General features: G+C 39.8%; 1 protein-coding gene across 20 annotated transcripts in view; it reads right to left on the bottom strand.

The window, feature by feature from the left end:
* PBRM1 (polybromo 1) overlaps nt 1-26,012 on the bottom strand; it is a 57,425-nt gene that overhangs the window by 15,484 nt on the left and 15,929 nt on the right. For 19 of the 20 annotated variants that reach the window (XM_077184437.1, XM_077184438.1, XM_077184452.1 and 16 more), the window contains 15 exons: nt 23,918-24,134; nt 18,279-18,420; nt 17,712-17,809; nt 14,717-14,993; nt 13,810-13,915; nt 12,024-12,666; nt 10,923-11,134; nt 9,947-10,132; nt 8,493-8,650; nt 7,612-7,878; nt 6,105-6,250; nt 5,677-5,834; nt 4,830-5,013; nt 3,487-3,697; nt 882-1,083 (listed from right to left, as the gene is read on the bottom strand). In XM_077184437.1, the coding sequence (XP_077040552.1) occupies nt 882-1,083; nt 3,487-3,697; nt 4,830-5,013; nt 5,677-5,834; nt 6,105-6,250; nt 7,612-7,878; nt 8,493-8,650; nt 9,947-10,132; nt 10,923-11,134; nt 12,024-12,666; nt 13,810-13,915; nt 14,717-14,993; nt 17,712-17,809; nt 18,279-18,420; nt 23,918-24,134 (3,207 nt within the window). The remainder of the gene's footprint in view (nt 1-881; nt 1,084-3,486; nt 3,698-4,829; nt 5,014-5,676; nt 5,835-6,104; nt 6,251-7,611; nt 7,879-8,492; nt 8,651-9,946; nt 10,133-10,922; nt 11,135-12,023; nt 12,667-13,809; nt 13,916-14,716; nt 14,994-17,711; nt 17,810-18,278; nt 18,421-23,917; nt 24,135-26,012) is intronic. The other variant, XM_077184443.1, reaches the window with a different exon arrangement.

The following is a 26,012-nucleotide window of genomic DNA, read 5'->3' as shown; positions in this document are numbered from 1 at the left end:
AGGTGTTGAAATGTTCCTATCCAAAGGAGCATTTATTTAAAATAAAGTTGCATCAATACAGTAGTTAATAGTGTTGACATGCTATTAACTAGAGAAGTCATTATGGATGTCAAACCCATGTTTTTGGCTTGGGTAAGGGCTGGCTGTTAAAGATCAGCTGTATTTTATTTCAATCAAATAAAAGTTAAAACACAGTGACTGTTTATCAGGAGGGAGGGAAGGAATGGAAGGAAAGGAGGGAGGGAAGAAAAGGAGGAAGGCAAAGAAAGGAAAGGAGGGAAGGAACTGAGGAAAAGAAGGGAGGAAAGGGGAGAAAGATAGGTCTAAAGTATCTCATGATTATGAAATATTCCTAGGCCTTCTTCAGGATACAAAATCTCTCAAAAAATGAGTTACAACAGTTGATTAATACTGTATTGAACAATAGGTCATATTTACACTACAGTACACAGCCTCTTAGGACTCTAAGTACTGTTAATAATGAACTTTCCCCCACTCCCCTGTAAGCCTTTCTTACCTGCTGCTACAGCTCTCAAGAGCTTCTTGTCCAAAATACCCCTCAGTCCTTCTTTAAGGAAACATTGACAAAATATTTTTCCAACTGACTTCTAGCCCAGGAGCTCCATACCCCTTTACTTCTAATTGGACTTTGTTCATTTGGTTATTTGTGGCAACGACATTTAAATTATCAGTTGTGCTCTACATAACTGAAACATGCTCTTTGCTCCTCTTCAGTCATCTCTCAGTATGAACTCCTCTTTAAGGTACATCCAGAACACAAACATAAATATTTTCTTTTATTAAACCTGTCATCTGAACAACAGAAAGTCTTGAGAAAGAAAAAAGGCAGAAAAGAGTTCAGCATCTCAGTTTTTACTTACCTTCATATTCTGCTTTCTTGTTTGCTTCCAAGTTTCTCCACTCAGTTCCTACAAGTCTGCTGAGCTCTCCAAAGGAGTAGTCTGGGTGCTGAGCTTTAATCACAGCTCTCATCTCGCTGCTAAACAAGATGTACCCACTCATGTTGATCTTCCTTTTTGATCCCTCCTTCTTGGTGCTGCCCTTAACAGACTTGGGAGTGGACTGTGAGAAAAAGCAGTTATGACCACAAGTGTACAAAAGAGAAGGCCAGAAGAGAACAAAAGGAATTGTGTCATGTCACAGAATTTGTCCATTGAGCTGTCAAGAGATGTTGCCAACACGAGTTGAGAAAAATGGTTTATTTGCCACCTCACATTTTAGGAAAATGCTTCTCCACTTCCTCCTTTGCCTTTACAATCTCTACTCTCCTTCATTCCACCTTCTAAATGTTATTTTGCCTGCCAGACCTTCCTTTCTCTCCAGTGTTCACTTCTCATTACATAAGTAGCTGTTTGCCCCTGAAAAACCAAAGCCCAGTTTTGCTGATCACCATTTACCTGCACCACAGATTCCCATCATGTTCTTATGTTGATGAGCAACAGAAATTCTGCTCCTTTGCTTTTCCTACTATGGATGCCCCCAGTGAGAGCTCCTTGATGTTTTCAGCCACCAAAAAATGAACCTATTCTGACATGTCTATACTGAGATACCACAGCTGGAGCCCCTTTTTGAAGGCCCTTCCACCTATCTTTGTCACAGGAGACCATAATTGATCCATACTCTGACCAGTATGGATCCATAAAGGTATCACCACATCAAAACCCTCTAAGGCCTTTCTCATACCCTAAACATTACAAATCTGTCACATCTTGAAAAGTGCCATTGTTTTCAAGTACCTGGTGGAGGCAAAAAAGGAAACAAAAATACATTCAACTGTTTCCCTCCTCTCCTGAAATTCTGACTATGTTACTGACTCCTCCTACTTGCTGCTTTGGCCCCACAGTTCAACACTCTCCTCTCAGCTAAAAACAAAGCTTTAGTAATACCAAGATGCTTTAAAAGTCTTGCTTATCAATTTAAACAAGATTAACTGATGCCCATTTAAATGTAATTCCAAACTTCACTGTACTAACTTGCAATCCACCCTTGAAGTTTTCATTATGAACATAAAGACTGGGGGAAGTGAAGAAAACTCCACACAGAGTTTGGGATGATACAGAGGGCAGATACAATTCCATCCTGGCTTCTTGGGCAAGCCCCAGAGGCAGATGGAGAGTTCTCAAACCAAAGAGGGAAATCTAATTACACTTCTGGCCTCTGATACATCTGCAAATAGAGAGCTACAAGTTTACCAGCTGTTCTTGCCTATATAGTTCTTGCAACAGTTTTGATAACAGTAACCTAATCAAAAAGCCTTGCCATCAGTTTGGAAGGGCAAACAGGACTTAGAGAAATCATAATTCCAAATTTGGTTCTTGCATTCTCTGTTCTTTTCCACCTCCCATCCACACATTTCTAAAAGAACAGTCTTCTCCATTGGGGCCAGATAACTCTGTATTTACTTTCAGACTTGTTAAAAGAAGAAACCAACCAGGACCCCCTTTCATGCCTTTTCTCAGTCATTGCTGAAGCAAACAATGAAGTTGCACATCTTTGTTTTAAGTACTTTGACTTGATTCACAGCAAACTGCAGCAGGAAAGCATCACCCACCTATCTGCCAAGCCCCACAATACCACACTTGTCTTGTCTCCTCTTAGGTGTTTTAAGAGCTGCTTTGTTGGCAGAAGAAAAAAAAAGTTTAAAAGTTCTGGAGTTTAATAGCTGTTAGATAAAATTCCACTTCTACTGGAATACTCTTCAAGAATTTTCAAGCTGCTCATAAAATTCAGCATGTTAAACAAGAGCAGTGAGCAACCTTGCAAGGGAAAATGCATTTGGTGGTTGCCCACATGGCAAAACATCACACTAAAAGCAGGCAAAAGCTTTCAATTTCAGCAACTCTTTCACAACATCCAAAGACATTTCTACCCTGGGGTAACCTCCTTTCAATGCAATGCAGCAGAAATCCACTCTGCTGGTCACAAAAGAGTCTGGAACTCCCTCCTGTTCCCAGCGGATCCTTCCCATTGCCTCTTTAAGACTTGGCATTAGCTTGGATGTGGGAGTATGGAGACACAGATAAAGGGCTTAATCCAGTAGCAAAGAAACCTTTTTGGTTAGTTGAATTTCCAGCTAAAGCAGTTCCTCACTCTGCTTCCACACTCAGTTACACAAATTCCAGGCCATGTGTAAGAAAGTTTGTATTTGAATTTTATGTAAAGACCTGATACTTCTGAACAAGTGTCACAGAAAACCCCATTATTAGAAACAATACTAAGACATAAAAATGTACCCTGGGTTTTCCTCAGCTGAATGATCTCCTTTAAAAATATTTTAATGGAATGAAACACTATCACTTGGATATCATTTGCACATGTCAACATTGTTTTGTGCCACTTACTCCATGCACTTGTTAACTTCAGTATAAATACTTCTTTTGTATATAAATTGTTACTTTCTTCATTTGGATTGGGAAAAGAATGTGGACTATGAAGCTTTAAGGGTTCCTGAAGCAAAGTCCTTACCTGGGGTGGAGTATAAGGCATTATATCCAAATCACTGGCTAAGGGGGCCTGAAGCTGAGGCATAGAAGGTGTTTCAGTCATGTCACCTTCCTCTTCTCCCATCTCCTCCATGTCCTCATCACCTCCTTCCAACTCAGCAAACTTTGCCTCCAGCTGCTGAATCTTCTTTTCCAGGAGAGGAGATGGCTCTTTCTGAGGAACTATGGGTTTTCTGGAAGGTGGAGGAGGAAGACAAAAAGCAGCTGAGAATAGACTCATACCTTACAGGAGAACTTGTTTTTGAAGAGAAAAATCAACTTTTCTTAATTTCTGACTGAACAGTATAGAAACAATGGTGACTTGAGATGTGCCTATGCTTCCTTTGAGAACCACTTTTGTGTCTATGGCCAGTGTTCATTTCAGTCACTTGTCAGAAGGATTTTTTATGAGTTAGAAGTTTCAATATAAGTGCTTAATTGCCTTCTACTGTAGAAATTAACACCACAGCTTCCTTAGATTTCACATTTTACTTTAGAACTTAATATTCTTATTTTATTAATATGAATGTTCACCAAAAGATTTTCCTTACTCATGAGGACTTAAGTATTTTCACAATATCCAAGAGAATGTACCAATCTGATAAAGTAATGACTTTTCTTGAAGTCAGAGGAAGAAAAAGAAAATGTTTATTGGTATTAATACCATAAAAAGACTGATGCTATCTGCATTTCTTCCCAAGAGTGTGGTTATCTGAAATTACACCTCTGACTTCTGTGGATGTCCTGGGTCAAGCTGGGATGGGGTTAATTCCCTGCACAGCAGCTGAGAGGTGCCTTGTTTTGGATCTGTGAGACAACAGGGTGGATAACACATCCTGCTTAGTTAGTGCTGAACAGATCAGCCTCAAGGCCCTTCCTCTTCCCCACTCTGTGCCCCAGCAGGCTGGGGCTGGGCAGTGATTTGGGAGAGGAGACAACCAGGACAGCTAAGCCAAATCAACCAAGGGGATATTCCATACTCTGACACTGTGCTCAGCAATAAAATATGGGGAGAAGGAGAGGACAGGTACATTCAGGGTTATGGCATGTGTCTTTCCCATTACAGGTGCCAAGGCCCTGCTTTCCAGGAAACAGCTAAACATCTGCCTGCTGATGAAAAGTAGGGAATTCATTCCTTATCTTGCTCTGTTTGTGCATGTAGCTTTGCTCCACTTTTCCAACTGTTTTTAACTTGAGCCAGGAGTTTTTCTTCCTTCTGCCCTTCAGATTCTCTCCCCTGTTCCAGACCAAGAGGCTGGGTGGGGGCTTAGCTGCCAGTCCATTACAATCCAGAAGAGTGTTCCCTGATTCCCCTCAGGTTTTTACCTAAAATAGTATATTTCATCATCTACAACTTTCGCAGACAGGGAAAACCTCTTCAAGCCCTTGAATTTCTTCATTTGTTTGTCGCTTTCGTTGTAGCGGCTCTCGCAAAGAAAAACATCGTTTTCGGAGATTTCTGTTGGTCTGCACGAGAGGAAGTCTTTGAATGACAGAACGACACATTTTCCTGCAGAAATGAAAGAGCTGGGTAAGAAGGCAGCCACACTTGCAGATTTTCTTTTACAAGTGTGGAAAGTCCATTTTTTTGCCTGTCTCGTAAGTCTGGAAGATTCCTGGCATTTGGCGCAACTACGGAAAATACATCAATTGATATTCCAGTCAAATAATGCCACTCACAAGAAACCTACAGCAACTTAATGCAGCCTTTGCATTGCTTTTAAGATCTAGAGAACCCACAAAACCACAAGCCCCCATGATTACTGTCAGTTACCATATTTATCTCAGCATCATAACTCCAAAACAAAGTACATAGCCATCATCTTCTGCAACAACTAAAATTTCAACCTCCAACTCCTCCTTTCAACTTTGCAGGTAATATGTACTGGAGTAATTACATTAATATGCAAGAATAATGGAGTTTTCTGTTCTCTGGCTGCAATGTTCACTTTCATATCATACATGTAATTCCCTTATTGTAAAAAAGCTTCCTTATAGTGAATTCTCATCACAGATCCTACAGGCAGGAATGCATATTAGAAATTCACTGAATAGTATCCCCTCCCTCCCTCAATGAAAAAGACATACTTGGAATCAAGCCTACACATAGCCTTCAATCACCTCAGATTGGGTAGGGAAAGAAGATGTCCATCAGATTAAAGTTAATAATTACCCAAAATGCAAGTCATGGGACAGGTCTCCTCCAAGTTACTCAAAAACACCTCCTTCTTGTAGAACATTTTTGTTGGCTCATGCTCAGTTTCTTCAGGGTGTATAAAGATTGGACCAAAGAAATAAGCGGCTCCATCTCGCACCCACATCTTCTCAATTCTGCAAAGAAACCAACCCAGCAACACAAATGAAAGGCCATTTCTCCCAGATGAGGCAGCAGGATGTACAGGAAGATCATCAGTGGAAGATGAATACAGAACAGCCAATTCCAACTGTACAACCAGACCAGGTTTTTATCAGGCAGCTAAAATTCCACCTCCATCTATCACTCACATTTTTCCCACCTTCTTTTAATCCTTTTTACAACCAGCCCCTCTTTTATCCAAGTTATTTTTACAGCTGTAAACTGCAAACAAGAAGCTGCCCTACCTCCCTACTCGAGGCCGCACCAGCCCGTGGGATTTGATGAAGACACAGTCCCCAACCTTCAGCCACATGTCATTGTAGCAGAGCTGCTCAAAGTAATGGCAACCTGGCTCCCCATTGGACATTTCTACTGGAACATCTTCTTTGTCCTGCAGAAGAAGCATTTAGAAACTTGAGGAAGGAGGAAAACCAAGCACAGAAATAAAGAGATGTCAGGTACCAGTAAAAGGCTTTGCTTTATCTTTATGTTAACAATAATAGGCAAGCACTAGGCAGAGATGTGTGTGCAAAAGTTTCCTGAATTAAAACTGCAAAGCCAAAGATACCCTCCATGTCTGTCACAAGCTTTCCTACTTCACAAAGCTCCAATTTTGCTAGAATAGTAATTTACAGGTCTTTTTTTTTTGTTCCAGTGCTTCCAAGAAACCTGGCCAAACCAAGCCTTGTCAGCTTTGATGGTTTAAAGTCCAGTAAAGTGCTTGGGAAGCAAGAACTGAATATATGGCCAAGCTAACAGACACAAAAATGTAATGATTCAACTGTCTTATACAATAATGTGAACACTCCATGTACTGCTTACAAATTCATACCATCTGCCCTATTTAATTTCTTACTTTTTAGTAAAAACTCAAATTGTGCCTCAGTCCATCTTTCAGCCTGGGATTCCAGAAAGCCAAGGAAACACAGGCTGTCTCACCAAGGCATGGAAGGAAAAGATCCTATGAGTTTTCATTCTCTCAGTAGAATTAATTCCATCTTTTGCCATGAATAAATATACTAACACACACTAGGTGTCTGACAAAAGCTGACAATGGGTGTGCTGGGTACTGTGTTCTCAGGTTCTGTTAGAAAATGCAAAGTTGATTTTTCATGGGTTTTTTTAGTGATTTATGGTATTTTATGAGTCTTATTTTTAATGGCTCTAAATTTATCTCAGACAAAACAAATTAAACTTAACTGATTTTAATACACTTACCTAAATTTATTTGTTTTCTTACTCTAGGTACAATAAATGAACCATTTTCTCCACTATGTTGGACTGAAATATTCTTAAGCATTTTGACAACAAACTACTTCATTACCAACCACAAACAGGCAACAAACAATAGAATATTATGTGTTACTGCTGTCTGCTACTGACTGTTTTACTGAAATGCTAAACAAAAGCATTCCAGCACTGCCATAAACTAAAATTGGACTTTCAGTTCTACAGGTTCTTTAGGCTTAGGGCAGCCTTATGGCAAAAGTGTAACTTTCTGGAGTGGTAAAAAACCCAAACCAACCTCATCACAAGAAAGAGGTTTGTAACAAATATTTACCCAGTTTATTATTTTCTGTCTTTTTATATTTTGATCATGTTAATTTACAAATACCTGTAATATAATTTATAACAAAAATATTATATTCATTTATATTTTATTGTGTCTGGATGTGGTGAAACCCAGGCCATGAGGGCTAATATTTTGTCATTCTCTATCTGTCAAATACAATCAACATTCCCCTTGCATACCTTTTCAAGATGAAGGATACTTTCTCCCACCTTACTGTCCTCCAGTGTTTCACTGTGCTTCTCTTCATCTACTTTGTCTGTATTGGCAAACACAGAAGCAACTCTGACCACAGGCAGGGGCACATCTCGTGGGACAAATCTGACAGAGCTCACAGGCATAGTCCACAGTTTAATCTTCTTAAAAGACTTGGTCTTCGCAGAATAGCGCGACTCACACACGTAGACATCCTCATCTCTGAAGTTTTCAGGGCACAATTTAAAATATTCCTGCAGATTGAAGGAAAAATATGAACTATTTCAGCAACACCCACGCTCCACAGACACACAGTGAAGTCCCTCTCATGGCTTCAGTTTTTTCTATGCTTCTGTCAGAAGCCTTTTTGCTGAGTTCTCTTCTTCCGGTTTGATGGCCAAGTTTTACCAAGAATAACAACAAACAAGAAATCCCACCTTTGGAGAAGGAGCTAATTCAGTACAGGTTGGCACGTGAGAAGAGTTAGGTTTTATTCATTTCCCAATCCAGTGCATTAACAGGTACAAGATCTGCAGCCTGCAGCACCTTCACAAGATTTCTGAGCTTTGACTTGGGAAAAGGACAATTCACCAAGCCAGGGCTGACCATAAGCACAAATCAACCAGCACAGGGAACCTCCATCACCTGGGTGACCCACATATCTCAGGAAGAAAAGATCCAAACAGCCCACAGGAGCAAGTCCTATTTTATTTAGATATAACTGGAATGTCTCTATGTTAGAGTGCCTACAGCTCTACAGGAAATAGCAGAAAGAATGACTTTTAATAATATTTATATTATAAATATTATATAAAATTATAATTTTATATATTTATAATTGTATAAATTAGTCTGAACAGTCTCTCACCTTGACAAACATGACCACACATTTGCCTAAAATTTTGCTAACAGGAACTTTACTGTAATAATCACTTTTAAAAACTTCTTTCTCCAGGAATTTTCGTGTTGCAAGATGAAAAGTTTCATTTGGTCGATAAAACCAGCAGCCATAGAGCCATTTCTCTCCTTTAAAATAGAAAACAACAACAAAAAAAAGGAGAAGGGAGATAGAAAGAAAAAAATGTAAAATGACATTCTCCAGTGCATGAGCCAAGTAAGAACAATTAGCAATTGACTGATTAATCAAATAGCAATGCAGTCATTTATACAAGGAGTAATCTGCTTTTAAACAGGTAATATTCAACTTTTCTGAAAAGGAAAACAAGTTATTTTAAAAAGCCTGACAATTGTTATTTCTCCAGTAAATCCTGACTCAGCAAAATAAAGGAGAAATTCTTTCTTATTTATAGATCTCAACTTTCAGGCCTTGAAATGGCTTTGAAGTCCACACAACAACCACCTGATTATTTAAAGAATCTCAGCTAACTGTTTTTAAGTTTTTTAGGAACTATTTCTTTCATTTTATGCTGTGACAAATACCGTGATGACAAACTCAAATTGATAACAATGATTTATATAGAAGTTACAAATATGTACTATTTTTCTAAATCAAAGGAAACCTGTGCCCATCTTTGGTTCAGGTTTCTCAGCACAGAAAAACAGTGCTCTTCTGTACCTAAATTACAAGGAGTCCATCCCACTCAGAATCCCACCCCTGCAAGGCTTACAATTTGAGGGCAGGCAGAAATGAACACCAAAAAAAGCCCATGCTGTCCCAAGAATTTTCTCTTTGTAATATCCTTTAGAAAAAAGGAACTCAGAAACAGCTACAGAAAAATACTCACCGGTACAAACAGTTCTGCAAATAAAATAAGTAACATCTACACAGGAAAAAAAAAAATCAAACTGGAAGCTTGCAGCATTCACATTCTTTGAAAAAATCCCTTCGCCCAGGATCTTTCTCCTAGGAAGCAGAGAAGCCTCAGAGAAAAGGAAAACAATTCTTATCTCATTTGCTTCTCCTCTGTTTTTCTCATGTGGAAAACAGAGATTGTGTTTGGAGTTTTGATCATGTGGAATGTGTTTGGAGATTGTTTACCCACAGGTGATTGTTTCATTGGATTCTGGTGGGAGTTGTTTTGAATTTTGGCCAATTGGTGCCAAGCTGTGTCTCTGGAGAGTCACGAGTTTTCATTATTAGCTTTTTAGCATTGAGTAAGTATCCTTTCTGTATTCTTTAATATAGTATAGTATTCTTTAATACAATATAGTATTATAAAGTAATAAATTAGCCTTCTGAGAACATGGAGTCAGATTCATTATACCTCCCTGCCACGAGGGGTCCCTGCAAATACAGTAGAAGCTTAAAACACTACTAACAAGTTTCACCCCAGTGTTTCCCTGCAGTAAGGACACCCTTACCAGCTGAATCTTCCCACAGCCTCTCGATGCAGACGATGTGAGGCTGCAGGCTGGTCTCTGCAGGCTCCACATACACATAATCCCCCACGTGGTACATGCTGTTCTTGAAGCTGCAGTCCTGGCTGTAGGTCCGGTGCAAACTCGACAGCCCAGCTGATCCAGAGGAATCTTCACTCTTTTCAGCTTCTTATTTCAGAAAGGGAAAACCAGATGTTAGTAATGTCATATTTCCATATTAGCCAAGATTCTTGATGTCAGTGCCTCACTTTGAGCCTGGAGTAACCAGGTTTTACTGCTGCTGACATCTATGAGGGAAGATCAGCCATGTTAGACAGATGATTTGTGGACAAAATTGCCAAAAGCTGTGCTCCTGTCTGTGAAGAGGTGCAGTTGGAGAGCTTATTTATTCCTTTAAACATGGTGCACAATGGAGCACACACAAACAGCCAGGAACTGTGAAATAAAGGACCTTCAGGGTACACTTCATGCCCTACAAAATAGTGCAAGTCCACTCCTCTGCACATCCACAGTAGCCAAAGCACAAAAGGTTTATCAAACCTCAGTTCTTCAGCAGTGTTAAAAGCATGAGCACAGACAACACCATCACTATTTGTCAAAAAAAATGACTAAAAGGTCAGTGGGAATATACATCGTTAAGTTTATTATCAGCAGAAAGTTGAAGTAAAAAACTACTGTTTTTTTTATAATATCCTTGAAATAATACTGGTACCCTAATGTATTCTGACTAAAGAGTTCATACAGGGATAATATCTACCTACATCTCTTTCTTAAAAGCTCTCTGGCCTGGCTGATAAAGATTAAAATAAAATATATCTCTCATAACTTGAAAATAAAAGACTGGGGAACAAGCAGACTATTGAGGCCCTTTCAGCAGGCAAAGCTGCAGAAACACATTACATGTGTGGGTACATTTCTCATTTGGTACATTCAAAATTAATGAAACAAAAGTAGCTACCTCTCTTCTCCTCCTCCCTTTTGAGCTTATCCTCCTCTATTTCTTTGGGCAGCTTTTCCTTCTTTTCCTTTTCTACATCATTGTGAAGATGCTTGGTGGTGTAGCTGAGAGCAGGTGACAGCAGAATCTCTCCATTTTTACACAGTTCATCTCGAATTTTAATGAAGAACTGCTGAAGTTCCACTGCATCCTCATAGATCTCCGAATCAGTCCTGTACAAAAACATCAGCAACAGGGTAAAACCACAGTTTGTGCAAGGTCAAACAGGAGCCTAAACACACCCATCAATCACCATTCTTTGTCATCAATTGAAAGTTTCACTCTGCCAATGGATTTCTCTGCTTACTCATAAGCAGCAGGAGAGACTGACTTGAAGCCATGAAGCATTAAGTGATGGTTCACCTGTTAGTCCACTGTCAATTTGCATTATAGTTCACCCACAACAGTATTTTGGTATACACCAGTCCTGAAATGCCAGGAAAATCAAAGGTAACTAGTTGTGACCAAGGCTACTTGTTACTGGACCTCCACAATTTATTAACTTCTGGAAACTTGAGTAATAACAGTACTATCAACAAAAGTGACTTATTTTAACTATCCATACTCCTCTCAGTAGATGTTTTAAGATCATTTTTACCTCCTCTCTTCACAGCCAAGCTCTCACCTGCACATTCCCAAAAAGGCTACTGAATTCAAGCAAAACACTATGAGAAGTTGCAAGTGTTCATAGTTTTTGCTCAAAAAACTATATGGAACCATAAGTCAACCAGGTGTGACTGCTCCAAAAGAGTAATTCACTATTTGAACAGTTAGAGAACAGCTCTCTTCCCTTTTTCAATTTCAAAGTTAGTGGGAACCTTTTTGTCATAAGGTGCTCCTTTGGAAGATTATTGTCAAAATGATCTCTTAGCAGAAAACTAACTTCTTCCTTGTTTTCAAATCAAAGCAAATGTTCCACTGAAGACCTGACAGAGCTCCTGAGATTTAGTTTTCCAAATACTCATATCAAGGAAAGCAAACACCTTAAAAAACTTCAGCCTTTGTCTAACATTAAATGCAAATGTCATGATAAGGATACCTGAAAAATAAGGGTTTGCTCACCTGTTCATTCTCCGTGCCCTCTCCAGCACCTCAAACATGTTCTCCTGGAACAAGTCCAATCTTCTATAGCGATTATTTTCAACGTTTTTTCGGATAATATCAAAAGTCAGAGGAGGTTTATTTGGGAAGTTGGGATCAACAGCAGGAATCTCAGCTAAGGAGTCGCTGTAGCATCTGCCCTCATCATCCTGGTGGCTCATAACAGATACAAAGAGGTTATGGATAAGTTCCTGAATCAGCAAAGTGACATTGGGCACATGAGAATCCTCATCTCCTTCTATTTCTCTCCGAGTTTCAAGCAGAACCTTGTGGAGCACCAGGGCATCTTTATAAATCAAAGACTCGGGCTCATTGTACGTGCAAGCGTTATTGAACATCATGACAAAGTCCTCCACCATGGAGTCGATGTCCTGGTATTTATTTGCCATCATGTGGCTCCTGATCTTCTCCATGTCCACGGGCTTCTTGATGGTGACGTAGTAGTCGGGCAGCTCGGCGCGGGAGGGCAGGCGCAGGAAGATGGCGCTCAGCCGCCGCCCGCGCTTGTCTGTGTAGTTCTTCACCGCCTCGTACACCTCGTTCAGCTTCTGCTGCATCGGAGTCATGTACTTGGACTTCTTGGGAGAAATGCCACTTTTCCTACCTAACACAACAAAAATGAAAAAAGGAGTTAAAATGACAAAGCTGAGAACTTGCAAATTTCTTTGTCCAGAGAATTGCTCATGGGAGAACCACTCCATGGTGTGAGCAGAAGCCTCACAACACGGAGCCTGTTCCAGGCTGCAGCTTCTTTTGTTTCTCATAACTCTATAAATTTTTTTTAATGTTCTTTTTGGCAAACACAGAATATGTTGCTCCATGCTCCACCAGGCAAAGGCCTCCTCAGGCTTCAGCAAGGAAAACATCTTTTCCTACCTAACAGCATTAACAAACTCCTCTAAATTCATTTTGGTTTTACAGCTCTCCATGAATGTGTCTCTGCAGCTGCTAAAAATCCTGTCACCACAGGCTTTGGCTATCACTAAAATTAAGTATTCAAAATATTATCAGACTCCTTTATGACATGTTTATGCCAAATTAGAAAAGATTATTATAAGTAAAATATAAATTAAGGCCTCCCATGGGATTATCAGGTTGGATTTTTGACTAATTCAGGATCTCTGTTACCGCACTGCAGACTCTAAGTCTGCACCTGTACTCTACACCTGTGCTTTACCTAGGAGCTGCTCATTTAATTTGCAAGAGGACTGTGTGCAGTTATTTTCTTTAAGGTTTTTGTGCAATTTTATCCATCTCAGTTTGCTCAATTCTGAACACCTATTAAGAGAACATAAGATTTGAGTAGCAGCAAGGTTGTAAGGGCAACAGCCCGAGGAACTTCACTTCCATGTTCTTCATGGCTTTCAATAATCTGCCAAACAGAGTTCACATTTTTTTAACACTTTGTGGAAATCCCAGACATTTAACCAGTGAAATTAAGAGATTTGCTCAATTTGAGAAGACCCTTAGTTGACTGATCACATAATACACCATACCCATTTGGGTAACACTGTATGACTAAATCTTAATCCTTCCACCCATTCCCAAGTCTTTTTTCTTCACTCAAAGTTACTTTTCTTAGAAAACACTACATGCAAAAACTCAATTCCATTGTATAATACAGACATGCTATTGCTATCAAGATTTTGAAAATATAATTCTATTTTCCTTGTCAGTGAAGATCTCTTCACCTCTATTGTGTTGTAAATACTGAAATGAGACAAGGCAATGCACAAGGTTGTCTTACTTAGCTTTAGTTTAGGGGATGCAACATCATCATCTTCAGCCAAGGGTCCCAGCTCTTTCCTTTTTTCCTTAAGGATCTTTTCCAGCATATGGGCATCATTGTACACCTATTAATCAGTAAAGTAATCAAAATCCAACCAAAACAAGGTTTACTGTGTTTACTAGTTAAGAACTAGCTCCTCAGAAACACTTTAATGTTAGTTTGGAAAAGCTGAAAGCAAAATGGAGTGTTTTATTTAAAGTGTACCTTTGATAAATAAGCCTTTCTTTTTAACTGACACAGGTAAGCAGAACTGATGACACCCTCTAAATCAGTGAGCTACAAATGTTGAAAAAATTATTCAATTAAGATGCATCTCTATTCCGAAGACTAAAAAATGGCAAGGGGCAGCTGTGTTATCAACTTCTTCATCAAACCCTTCTGCTGAACAATGAAAGATCCCTTGAACCACTGAGATTCCCTCAAGGTACAAAGGACTAGAACAGTCCTGGGTCTTCAAACCCAATCCTGGTGATGAAATACAGTAGTTGACCAAGTTGCTCATTAGAAACAGCTGGAAGTTGCTTACCACCTCCCTGTTCCACATCATTCCTGCTGCCTGAGAAACATCACAATATAGACACACCCAACAATATACTTGTAAATGAAGACCATATCCCTTTCAGACTCATTTTGCTAAGGTAAACAAGTCATGTCTTCTAGTCTGATCTCCTACACTCTCCCCTTCCATGAAAACAAAGCTGTTTTCCTTCTAAGACATCCCTTCTCAGAAGTTCTGAGAATTTCTACTTTAGTTCAATAAACGATTACAATAAATAATGTGTGTAATAATGGAAGTGAAGGCATCCTAAGAGCAGCTGATGTCTGCAAGGCAGCAGAGCAGCGTGGCAGCTGAGCCCAGCAGTACCTGGGAGCCCTCCTCGTTGTAGTGCCTGGCGTTGCGGAACATGAGCTTCATGTCCTCGATCATGGCCTCCTCCGCCGCGTACTTGTCATTGCGGATGTTGTGCTCTATCATCTTCAGGTCCATTGGCTCCAGGATGATTTTGTAGTAGTCTGGATAGTCCTTTTTGGATGGTTTAACCATGAACAGATCACAGAGCCTCCTGCCTGTGCCGGGCTCTCGAGCTTCCAGCACCGCATTGTACAAGATCTTCATGCGCTGCTTCCGGATGTTCTTTTTACTGTTGGGTTAAGAAGAACACAAAGGAAAAGAATAAATGTCAGGGGTTCTTATCCCCACTTCCAACACTAATATCAAAATGATATTATCCTCTACCATGAAGAGACCACCAGAACCACCTAAACACACACAAGAAATTCAACATTAAGAGCAGTATTTGCAATTGACAACAGCATCACAATCAGGAGCCTGACACAGAAACAGGAAATGACTCTTCCAGATGATTGTTCTCTCATTGACCCTGACTTTAAATGTTCTACAAAATAAACCAACTAACTCATTTTTCAAAGTGCAGAGGCCAAAAGGAGCTCTGAGCACTTTCGAGATGCAGAGAAAAGATGCAGTCAGGATCAGGCATCTGAATTCAAGAGCTCAAGATCCAGAGTGAACAGGGTAAAAAACACCAGTCAGTACCTTCATGATTACTTCTGGTGAACACAGAATATCAAAGACATAAGCCATTTATCTCAGAGTAATTTTGTACATTCTTCAGTACCAAGTAAGGACATCAAGGATGCAGTAGAAAGAATTGCTTAAATATCTGTCAATCCAAATGAAGTCTGAAGTCAATAAAGCTCACCAGGACTGCAAGCCCAGGTAGAAAATGATGCGTGCTTATCCCCACAAATGTTACAGTCACCCTGTATGTAGCTGTTATGGTTGTCTCAAGAAATCTGACAGCACAACCAAGACACAGCTTATCACAAAAAAGTACATGGCTCCCTGCACACATAGTACATGGCCTATAAGCAAATCAAATGAGGGAAAAGAAAATTCATGTCAATAATGTGTAGTCTCAGCTCAGATACTGTGGCACTCAGCAATACACTCAGTACAAAGCACTTGTAAACAGGCTTCCAATCTGCCATCTCCTCAAGACTTATTCAGATAGTTATAACTTTGACTATTACATTATCTGCAAAGACAACAACCACCACAAAAAATTACCTTCAATTGCAGAATGTGCAAAATATCCCAGCACAATTTATTAGAAACCAAACTGCAACACAGATTTCCCATGATGTGGCTCTTTTCATTACACATTTAAAATAAACCTAATTCAGCATAATCTCATGCCTCAGATATCTCTTACTCCTTGGTGAGATCAGCAAAATAACTAAAGAAAACTAACAACAAAGAAAACTCAAAATATAGTCTATAGGCTAAACATTACCACTGTTGGCAAATGTTGGTTAGTTGTTCCCACTAGCAGATGAGCAATGCCAGAACACAGACATGTTGCCAAATCCCTCTCATTTTAATGTGTTTCCAGGTTTTTCTCACTCATTTCAACAGATATAGGCAAAGGAAAATCAAACAGAAATAGCAAAAGGCCTGCCAATACTCAAGATTCATGTCATGCATCTGATACATAAAAGGGGACAGACATTCGAACAACTTTCTTCTGGATAACTGTTATTTTGCCAACAGGATGAATTTTGCATGGGTTATTAGTTTCCTTTTCCAGCAACATTTTGGAATTCCTCTCATTGCTTCACTTCTGTGATCAGCAGCATTTATGATCTTTTCCTTGCTATCATTCAGCAAGTGAATGGGTAACAAGCACCAAAGTGACAACATCAAAAGCATTTTCAGGTGCTCTTCAGGCATCATTGTGATCTCCCTTGCCTACCAACACAGGAAATCCCTTGCTCCCTTTCCTCTTTCATTGCTCTTAGATGACAGGGCCTGACAGATTTTTACCTTTTAAGCATTCAGTAGTGTCTGGCACAAGGTGATCAAAAGCAACATGGGGTTAAAAGGACTCTGATGACAATTTGACTTGCTTGATTAGGTTAGTACTTCTTTTTGAATCTGAAGATCACAAAGCTAGTGATTTTTGCAATTTGTTCCTTCTTGATTACGTGGTTCTGTGGTCTGCCTTTCCTTTCCATTACATTTCTTCTTCCCAGCATCCCTAGACTGCACCACCTCCTAAATCCATGTTCATATTTTCCCACTGAAGCTTTTTAATGAGTGTACATTTCTGCACTTATTTGATTGCTCTTCAGTGACTCTGCTGATGCTCTACTCCATTCCCTTCCTCCCCTCAAGACTGTTGTTCCTTTGATGAAAAAAGAAATAAATACCCAGGAAGCCAATGTTCATAAGCAACACCAAAGAAAGATGCTGAATTGCAATTTTATACTGGCTGCTGCTACCACTGCAATAATATTATTTGAGCTGGACTTTACTTCAAATGACACCATAAGGCAGACTAGAGAAACTACCTCTTGCTGGAGTGAAATGCATCACTAATTACTAATGCATCATTAATTACAAAACAGCTATCACCATAAAGAATACCTTCCATAAGGCATCATTATGCTCAAGAGAAGAGTCTATTGCAAATCACTGGGAATTTGGTTTATATTACAGGACCCTAAGTAATCAACCTCTTATAGTCAGTTTATTTATTTGTCAGGCTAAAATAAAACAACTCTCCCCAAAAAGTCCTGAAATCCACTGAGAAAATCACAGAGTTCAATGCAATTACAGTGCCCATTTTACTTACTGATGTGGATAACTGCCAACTAATAGACCAAAACAGGGAATTAATAGTCAGCAAATAGTTTTGAATTAATTAGAATCAACACTTAATGATGTTTCAGAATTACAAATCCTTACACAAATGCTAAAACCCATGATTTAATACTCTCTGTAAAAAAAGAGATGTTATGGCAATGTTATGGCCTGCAGGAACTACAGAAGCAGATACCTTTTCCTTTTTGAGCTTCCAGTATCAGATGTAGCAGAAGAAATCATGCTGTCCCCATCCTCAATGTCATCTCTCCTAGCAAGCTCCTTCTTCTTTGCCTGAAAAAAGAACAAAGCCCTGAAGCCAAACTCATTGCTGGACACTTACAGAACAGAATTAAAGAGCAGTATAGTTCTTTCTAACTGACAGAACAATTTTTGAGGAACCAACTTGAAAACAATGCCATTTCAGACTACAGCACTTATCTGGAACACTTAATGAAATCTGAAAGGTTTCAGCCTTATTCAGTTAAAGGCAAACTCCAAAAAACCCTACATCAATTTTCTCACAATTTAATTAGGTTAGGAGTCACAGTAAGGAATAAAGTGACTGAAAGAAATCACAGAAGGCAGCAGGTGTGCTGAGGAAAAATCACTTAATGATGCTCTCCATTCCCATACTTCCCTCTAAGCTAGAAAATACTTCTGCAAACACAGGTCTAGTTAAAAATTATTCTGGAAAAATATCCTTTAGGAAAATAAATTTACATGTGAAGCTATATCCCTTTGCTTGCTCTCCTCCACATACCTGCATAACCTGCTGCATTTTCAGCACCCTTTTATAGATGGCAGAATTGGGGACATTGTAGCGCTTGGCATTTTCAAACATCAAATTCAGATCAGCCTCCAACTGATCTAAAGTTTCATACTCATGGTTCTTCAGCTTGGTTCTGCAAAAGACAAATACTAGTCAGCTATTTCACTAGTTACACAGTGCAAAACAGTTCTGTAATATCATCATTTTCATGATAAAGCAATAGTCAAAGAGCTCTAACTAGAGAAATGGGATTTACTTTTTGATTCTCTAGCAACATCTTCCAGTTGTAACTATAATGGGAAATGTATCTCCTCAAAGAATGGTTTCAGTAATTTTGGAAGTTGTGGAGACTGAAGTCCTGTTTTCATACTGGGGTGAGATGTTACAGGTGAGGCAGCAGCACAGGCTGCTGACACTGCTGCAGTGCCCCTGAGACCTGAGCTGGCCAGGCCAGCTCTACACAGCCCCAGTGCTGCCTTCCCTCCATCAATTCCACTCATCTTCAGTGAGAGCCCAAAGTGTCCAGAACCTCTCATGTTAAACCCTCCAATCTGTGCCTTCCCTTAAAAAAACACCTGATTGTTGACTGGTGATACAGCAAAGTGCACTTCACCTGGAAACAGTTACAAGAGGAGTAACAGCAACACCAAAGTCATTTTTCACATGCTAAACACATGAATCAACATGAGTCAATGCTTAACGTGTTTTCTTGCACAATGCTGGAAGTTCTAGCCACCTTTGTTAAACCTTCCAATACTTCATCACACACACACACACACAGAAAATACTGATCTGCAGCAACACAAGCCCCAAAGGCTGTCACAGCTGCAACACAACTTCCTCCCCCTCCTGCCTGCACATTCAGCAGTCACACACCAGTCCCACACCACCTCAAAACCCAGCCCAGCTTCTGCAGCACCTGGCTGAACGTGTCCCTGCCTGATGGAGCATCATCACTACCATGAAATAAATTTAATATAAAGCCTTTCAGCCCCAAGCTTGCTCCTACCACTATTTGTTTATCCACTACCCAACAACCAAGGTGCAGGCCATCTGATTTCAAGCAAACAATTTACATTCACAGCTGTGCTCATCAAAGGCCTGAAGCAAAAGTAAAAACCCAGACTTAAGACTGAATGGTTTGGAAAGTGACAGCTTCCAGCCAGGGACATGAAGAATGAAAAATGAACAGGCACAGAAGTGACCCTGTTCTAGCCTGCAAAGAAATTCCTCTCCTACCATTCTCTGTGCTGCTGTTAGCAAACAATAGGATGATTAATTAGGTAGGTTATTTACATAAGTACTTTAAACAGCTTTAATTACACTCAAACTCAGCAGAACTCAAGCATCATGACTTCTGTGGATTTAGAAGATGAAGTGCAGCTATTCACAATAAATTATTAACAAGCCATCTCACCAATCTTGGGAAGACAGGATTTTATAAACATCAGTTTATTTCCCAAAGTGGGGCTGAATCTAACCAAACTCATGGCTCTACAGAAAGCCACTGCAAACATAACACAAATCATAGACTAGAACTAAGAGAAATTTCTGTAAAAATTATTGACAGGGATATAACAGTACCTGAAAGCAGGAGTAAAACTAGAAAGAATTTACTTTTAAGCAAAATGACCTTTGCAAAACGAAGAAAAAAAATTTAAAATAAGGTTTAAAAGTACAGTTTCATAAGACCAATAAGCCCAAAACAACACTGACATGACATTTAATTTGGTTGAAATCAGAATATTAATTAAAAGAATACTGTAAGTTGGCACTCAACTCCCTAAAATGCCTACTGCAAACTCATCAGTCTGTCCAGGTGGAATATCTGGAAGGAGTAAAGGTGAGACATACTCTTTCCATATAACCAGAAGATCCACTTATTAGACAAACAGCCTAAAAATTCCCTACTGAAAAATATTCAAACACCAGGATAAGATCAGTTATGCAACTTATTTTCTTTTATTCAGAAATTGTGAAGTGCTAGTCCTGCCTCTTAGTGGGAAAAACAACCCACTAACAAAGAATGAGTGGGATCAAGAGATGCATTTGACAAATGTCCTATTGAAGATGACAGTCTTCTTCTAAAATATATTGGGAACCTTCTTTACTAGAACCTGTGATTTTATAAACATACAACATGCACTGAAAGTATTGCTAAGGTAGGAAAACTGGTTACACAAACAGAAGATTTCAAAAATATACAATACTCACCAAATAATAAGTTATATTAAGTGACAAAAGGAATGAAAGAACTCCTAAATCTCAGATAAAGGGAAAATTTACAGTGTATTCAAAATATCAGAGGCATCATTTTCTCTTCCCAATTGACTCATTTATGAATCAAGTAAACAAAAACACAGTTCTCTTTTATAAACCCTTCAAACTTTAGTCCAGGCACCAGTCTCTAATACTTCAAAATTAGTTCCACTTTTTGATTTGCCATATTGCTAAAACTGCTTAAGTTATATGGCAAAATATGCTTGACCAGGTGATGACATTTACTATAAGCTCCACTCAAATAAGTTATAACTAATCCAAAACCACCACAAAATTCAAGAGAACCCAAACACATCACATAAATGCAAACATTTAAATTCTTGTGTTACAGAGCATTGTCCAAAAAGGATCACACTCATTAGGAAAAATTGATTTGAATTCCCCAAAAAGTAGCTATCACACAAACCCAAGTGTGTTTGACACCAGATCCCGTTTTTAAACCTCAGCTGCAGCCCTAGGAGCACAAGACACCAGGGTGTGTTGTGAAGGTACCAATTTCAGTGCCTGTACTCCCACACGTGTTTCAGAGAGAGCTGCTGCCAGGGAATTCCTTGGCACACCTTCCTCCTCTGGGATAAAAAAGCCTGACCCACTTGCCTAGGGGTTGATACTTCGCAACACTGTAAAATTTAATAAGGAGCAGTGTTCTTGTAGGCCTGCCAGGATCTAGCACTTGTGCACTTGGGAACTGAACTCATTCTCCTGCATCCTCTCCTGACTGTCCTGTGGTTATTTGTCATTAACAGAATGGCTCTTCCCCAGCAGTGTCAACTTTGCATTAGGCACTTTCACCACATGTCAAAGCCATAGCCTTGACAGCATCATGCCTTTCTTTTTACATGGGATTTTCTTGTTCTCCAGCTCTGAGCTTTGCTCTCTTTGAGGCAGGGAATTCTCATCAATGTGCTCAGCATCTGCTGGGAGGGAACGAAGGGACAGCCAGGGTCACCTCAGCTGTGTCCACTGACTGGCCAAGAGGTGAGTGGAACAAAGGGCAACACAGGAAATTTCAGCTGAACACAAATGGTTTTTACTGTGAGGGTGCTCAAACACTGGCACTGGCTGCCCTGGGAGGATGTGGAGTCTCCATGTGTGGAGACCATCAAAACCTGACTGGACACAGCCTGGACACGAGGATCTGGGTGAGCCTGCCACAGGGCTTGGGCAGGATGGTTTCCCTTCCAACTCAGCTGTTCTGTGATCTGTGAGCAGCAGACAGGAGGAAACCAGGAGACAACTAAAAGCCATCAGCATGATTACCTCCCACAGCCAGGAACAGCTCAGCATCAGCATCAGCTCAGATGACTGAGGTTCAGAACACTCAAAGTGACTGAGAGGCTGGGATAGGTAAAATCTCATTAAACCAAAACACACAGAATCCCTCTGGAAATCATGAATTATTTTAAAGACTTTTCCTGCTTTTAGCACACACAAACCCCTCTGAAATACATGACAAGCTGTAAAATGTCAACAGCCACACATTTCACAGCTCACTCTGGCAGGACAGCTGAGGCAGGCAGATGCCAGAGCCCAACAGCCACGAAACAGGAATGGCAGGCTTCACTCCACCTCCTTCAGCTTTCCACTGGGACCTGAGCTTTTCTGTCCCCATCTGGGAACAGAAGATATGCTCTATTTATGTACATCTCAAAAAAATCCCCAAACCACCACCACAAGAAAAGAAGGGAAAAAACCCCACAGAAAACCAAACACCCAAAACCCCATAAACAATCTCCACCCCTAATGAGTGGCAGTTCTAAATACCAAAGACACATTAGCAGCATCAGCAAAGCCATGATGCTTCAGTTTCCCCTAAAGCCCATCAATTAAGAGTACATATGCATGACTTCAAGGCTTTTGAGGTATAGTAAGAAGTGAAGATTACAAGGTAATTTAAAAGACAGCTGAATTTCAGAATTTGGAGGAAATTAGATTCTACAAACATTGTACTTTAATTTGTGAGCCTCAAACGCTATTTTTTAAAAGCCTGGCTGTTCTTTTTTCATTTTTTAAGCCCCCAGACAGTAAGTCAAGTTACTTTTTTCTACAGTTCTTCATACACTGGTATGGAATTTCTGTGCTGCTCACACAGCCAGATGCAACCTGCCTACACTGTAAGGAAAGCAGAAATGCAGCTGCCTCTCTATAGCAAGTTATTTGTTCTATACCTGATATCAAGGGTATTTTTAATGGAAAATCTCTCCCAAACAAATCTGTTTATATATAATTTGAGCCAGTACTTTTAGGCACAAAATGTCAATGATTCTTCTTAATTTCACTGTTTGGTTTTTTTACATGAAGTACATTTTGTGCTTTGTTCAAGGCAAGACACTTTCTTTACCACTATTACAGCTGTACTAAGACATAAGAAAAAATGCTTTAAAGCCACTGATGGGAGAGATAACCAGTATGGCAGCTTTTATTCCCCAGCACGTGCAAAACACCCTCTGACAAGATAAAAAACCAAAAAGCAGCTTTATTAGCTTCTGATTTAACAAAGACCCTGCTCATTCAACAATTTCATCAAGTCTGACAGATTATATTATGGGATAGCTAAAATGTACATCCACCTGTGCATCAGAGTGGATACCAAAGAGATGAGCAGTGGGAGGGTGCAGGGCTCCCTCCCTGGGGCTGAAGGACTGGTACTCCCAGGGTGTGGCTGGGGCAGGGCCTGGAGCCCCAGTGGCCACTGGGCAGCACCATCAAAGCCTATTCATGCTCCCAGGACCCTGCTCACACCCATCATCACACTGGCCTATCTTGAGCCACCAAAGAAAGACACTGCTCACTTCACCCAGGCCTTTAATCTGACAGCTGCACTCTGGCAGCTCACAGACCTTTCATGGCTCACACATTTATAAATGCTGGCTTCAGTCCAGACCAGCTACATCACCATGAAAATAATTACTCTCCACAGTTACACAGTGACCTAGACAGCAGGATTGTAATTGCAACCATCTTCCTACAATTCACACTGAAGACTTTTAACTCAAAGAATATGGCAGTAAGAGGTAATCAAGCCATCGGGTCAGGAAAAACAAAAATGGGAGTTCTGCAAAAACTTTCATCTCTGCTACACACCTACCCTTCAGAATTATTCATATGGCAATTTTCAAGCACATTACAAATGAAATTCAATGAAAAATAAACCAAACAGCAGCCTGCACCACAGATGATCTAAAGACTGATGCAGACTGAGCTGAAACAAGCAGCAGTCAGATGTAGAGGAGAGATGGTGCAAACACTGCATTAAGTACCACCAACCTGACCATAAGAGAAGATTCTGGGACTGAAAGAAACCCTTGAATAGTTTCACACCAGATGTAATTTGCATTCTGTTCTCTTACCTGATCTGCTGCAATGAAATGGGTGATTTAATTTGCTGATAATAATCAGGGTACTTTTTCTTGGAGGGCAAGTGGAAAAAGGGTTCAGAGATGAGCTGGCCCTGGTTATTACGGCAGCTTCTCACTGTGTCATACAGCTGGTACAGAGGATTGGAGGTGTCCATGAAGGAGGTGATGCTCTCAGCCTCAGACTCTCCCTCTTCATAACGAGCAGCAGCTGCACAGGGAGAAAAGAAAAACAGGAAACTCAGCAGGACAACTCAGAGTGGGTGCTTTGGTTGATAAAGGTGTAAAGCAGAAGGAGAGGAAAGCCCTCTCTGGCAGTCAGATTCACACCTCAGAAAATGACACAACACACATCTAATGAGCCTCAAGCTGACAAAAACAAAAAGCACTTTCTTGCAATCCTTTAGACAATATTAATCACAGCTTAATACAGAATTGTGAAGCTTAACAGAAAAAATTGATACTAAAGCCTGATGGTGCTCCTCTAATATATACAGAAAATGAAGAAGAAATAAATGTTTTACAGTGATTATGTAATAAGCCTACAAAATTCATAGTAAGTATTTAAAAATTTCATAGCAAACTTTTCTGGTTATCTTGTTTCAGGATTAGGATGAATGAAAGAAAAGCTATGGAGAGCTAACACTTACTGCAGATAAAATTAGGAGAAACATTACATGAACAACAGAAATACATCAAGAAGGAGAAAACACTGGTACTGGAAACAGGATAGGAAGCAATAAATGGCCAATCCTTCTACACTTCCAAGTCACATGAACAGTGCACTTTGTACCCTGCAGACAGACATAACATGAAATCTTCATGGCTTTGCACATGCTAGAGTTAAATTATTCACCCCTTTTCCCCTCTGAGTCTGCAGGACAGCCTGGCAGATGACACCCTGTCATTCACCCATACAGCTCTCTAACACCAGGTTTCCAGCTGGCATTTCCATAACTGCTCAGAGGAGGCTGCCACAGCCTCAAGCTCTCTATCCACCTTCAGTGAAGTCACACAGAAATGGTGACAAAGCCAGGGGACACTCAGACTGTAACAGCACATGGTGTCATTGCTGCCCTGCAGCCTGACACCAGATCTACATCAGTGTGTGGGACCTGCCAGGGTCAGAAGCAAAGCTAAAACACAACCAGGCATCAGCAGATGTGCAAACATGCACTGAGGATGTGCATTACTGATTGAGGAGACACCCAAAATTATCCTAATGATGCCAATCAGCATCACTTAATGACCAGCATCTACTACACCACAGCCAGCACAGCAGGAGCTGGACAGAATAACAGGTAGAAACAAACCAGTGGAGCTACCACTGAAATCAGGTGAAGTTTCAAAAATAGATTATGGTTTAGTTTACTCAAACAGTTTGGTGTGTTTACTCAAATTGTTCAGGTCTGAGTACTCCACCAAAAGTAAGAAACAAACTGAAAAAGCAGCATAACTTGTTTCTATGAAAGAGAAAACACAAAGGGACCAAGTATTTGCTGCTCTCTGCTGTGTGTGAGCAGCAACAAAACAGTTCAACACCCTAAATAAGAAATGTACTTTCTTTGTGTTAAAAGTAGGCGTTCCCTAAAAAGAAATCTAAGTAAATTAGATATTATTTAGTGATTTAAAAGTGTACTAAAATGAAAGCATTTATGTATTATAGTTTTACTGTATTTTATATTTATATAATATAGAGCTATAAAGAAATACAGAGATACATTATATATATAAATATATAACTATATTTACATAATATACAGTTATAAATAAAATAAATAAATATGCAGCTACATTTCCATTATGATGTGCCTGTTCTTTAAAAGTGATATGTAAACATAATATATTCTTACATATCTAGAAAATTATTCTGATCTCCTAATATGAAACCTGCTCTATTAAGACCCGAAGAAGAATGTATTACTCAGACTAGAAGACAGAAAAATTCTTCTTTTTTCAATAATAATATTTTTGCTCTAATAGAGCAAATAATCTGATGCAAGACTGCACTTTCTTTAATGTGCAGCAGCACCAGGTCCCATATCCCCAGCAAGCACTGGCAGAGGAGAGGGACAGGCAGTGCTTTTGT

Source organism: Agelaius phoeniceus, chromosome 11, assembly GCF_051311805.1.
Source record: "Agelaius phoeniceus isolate bAgePho1 chromosome 11, bAgePho1.hap1, whole genome shotgun sequence".
In the NCBI taxonomy this organism is placed as follows: Eukaryota; Metazoa; Chordata; class Aves; order Passeriformes; family Icteridae; genus Agelaius; species Agelaius phoeniceus.
This window is presented reverse-complemented; position numbering and strand designations above follow the sequence as displayed.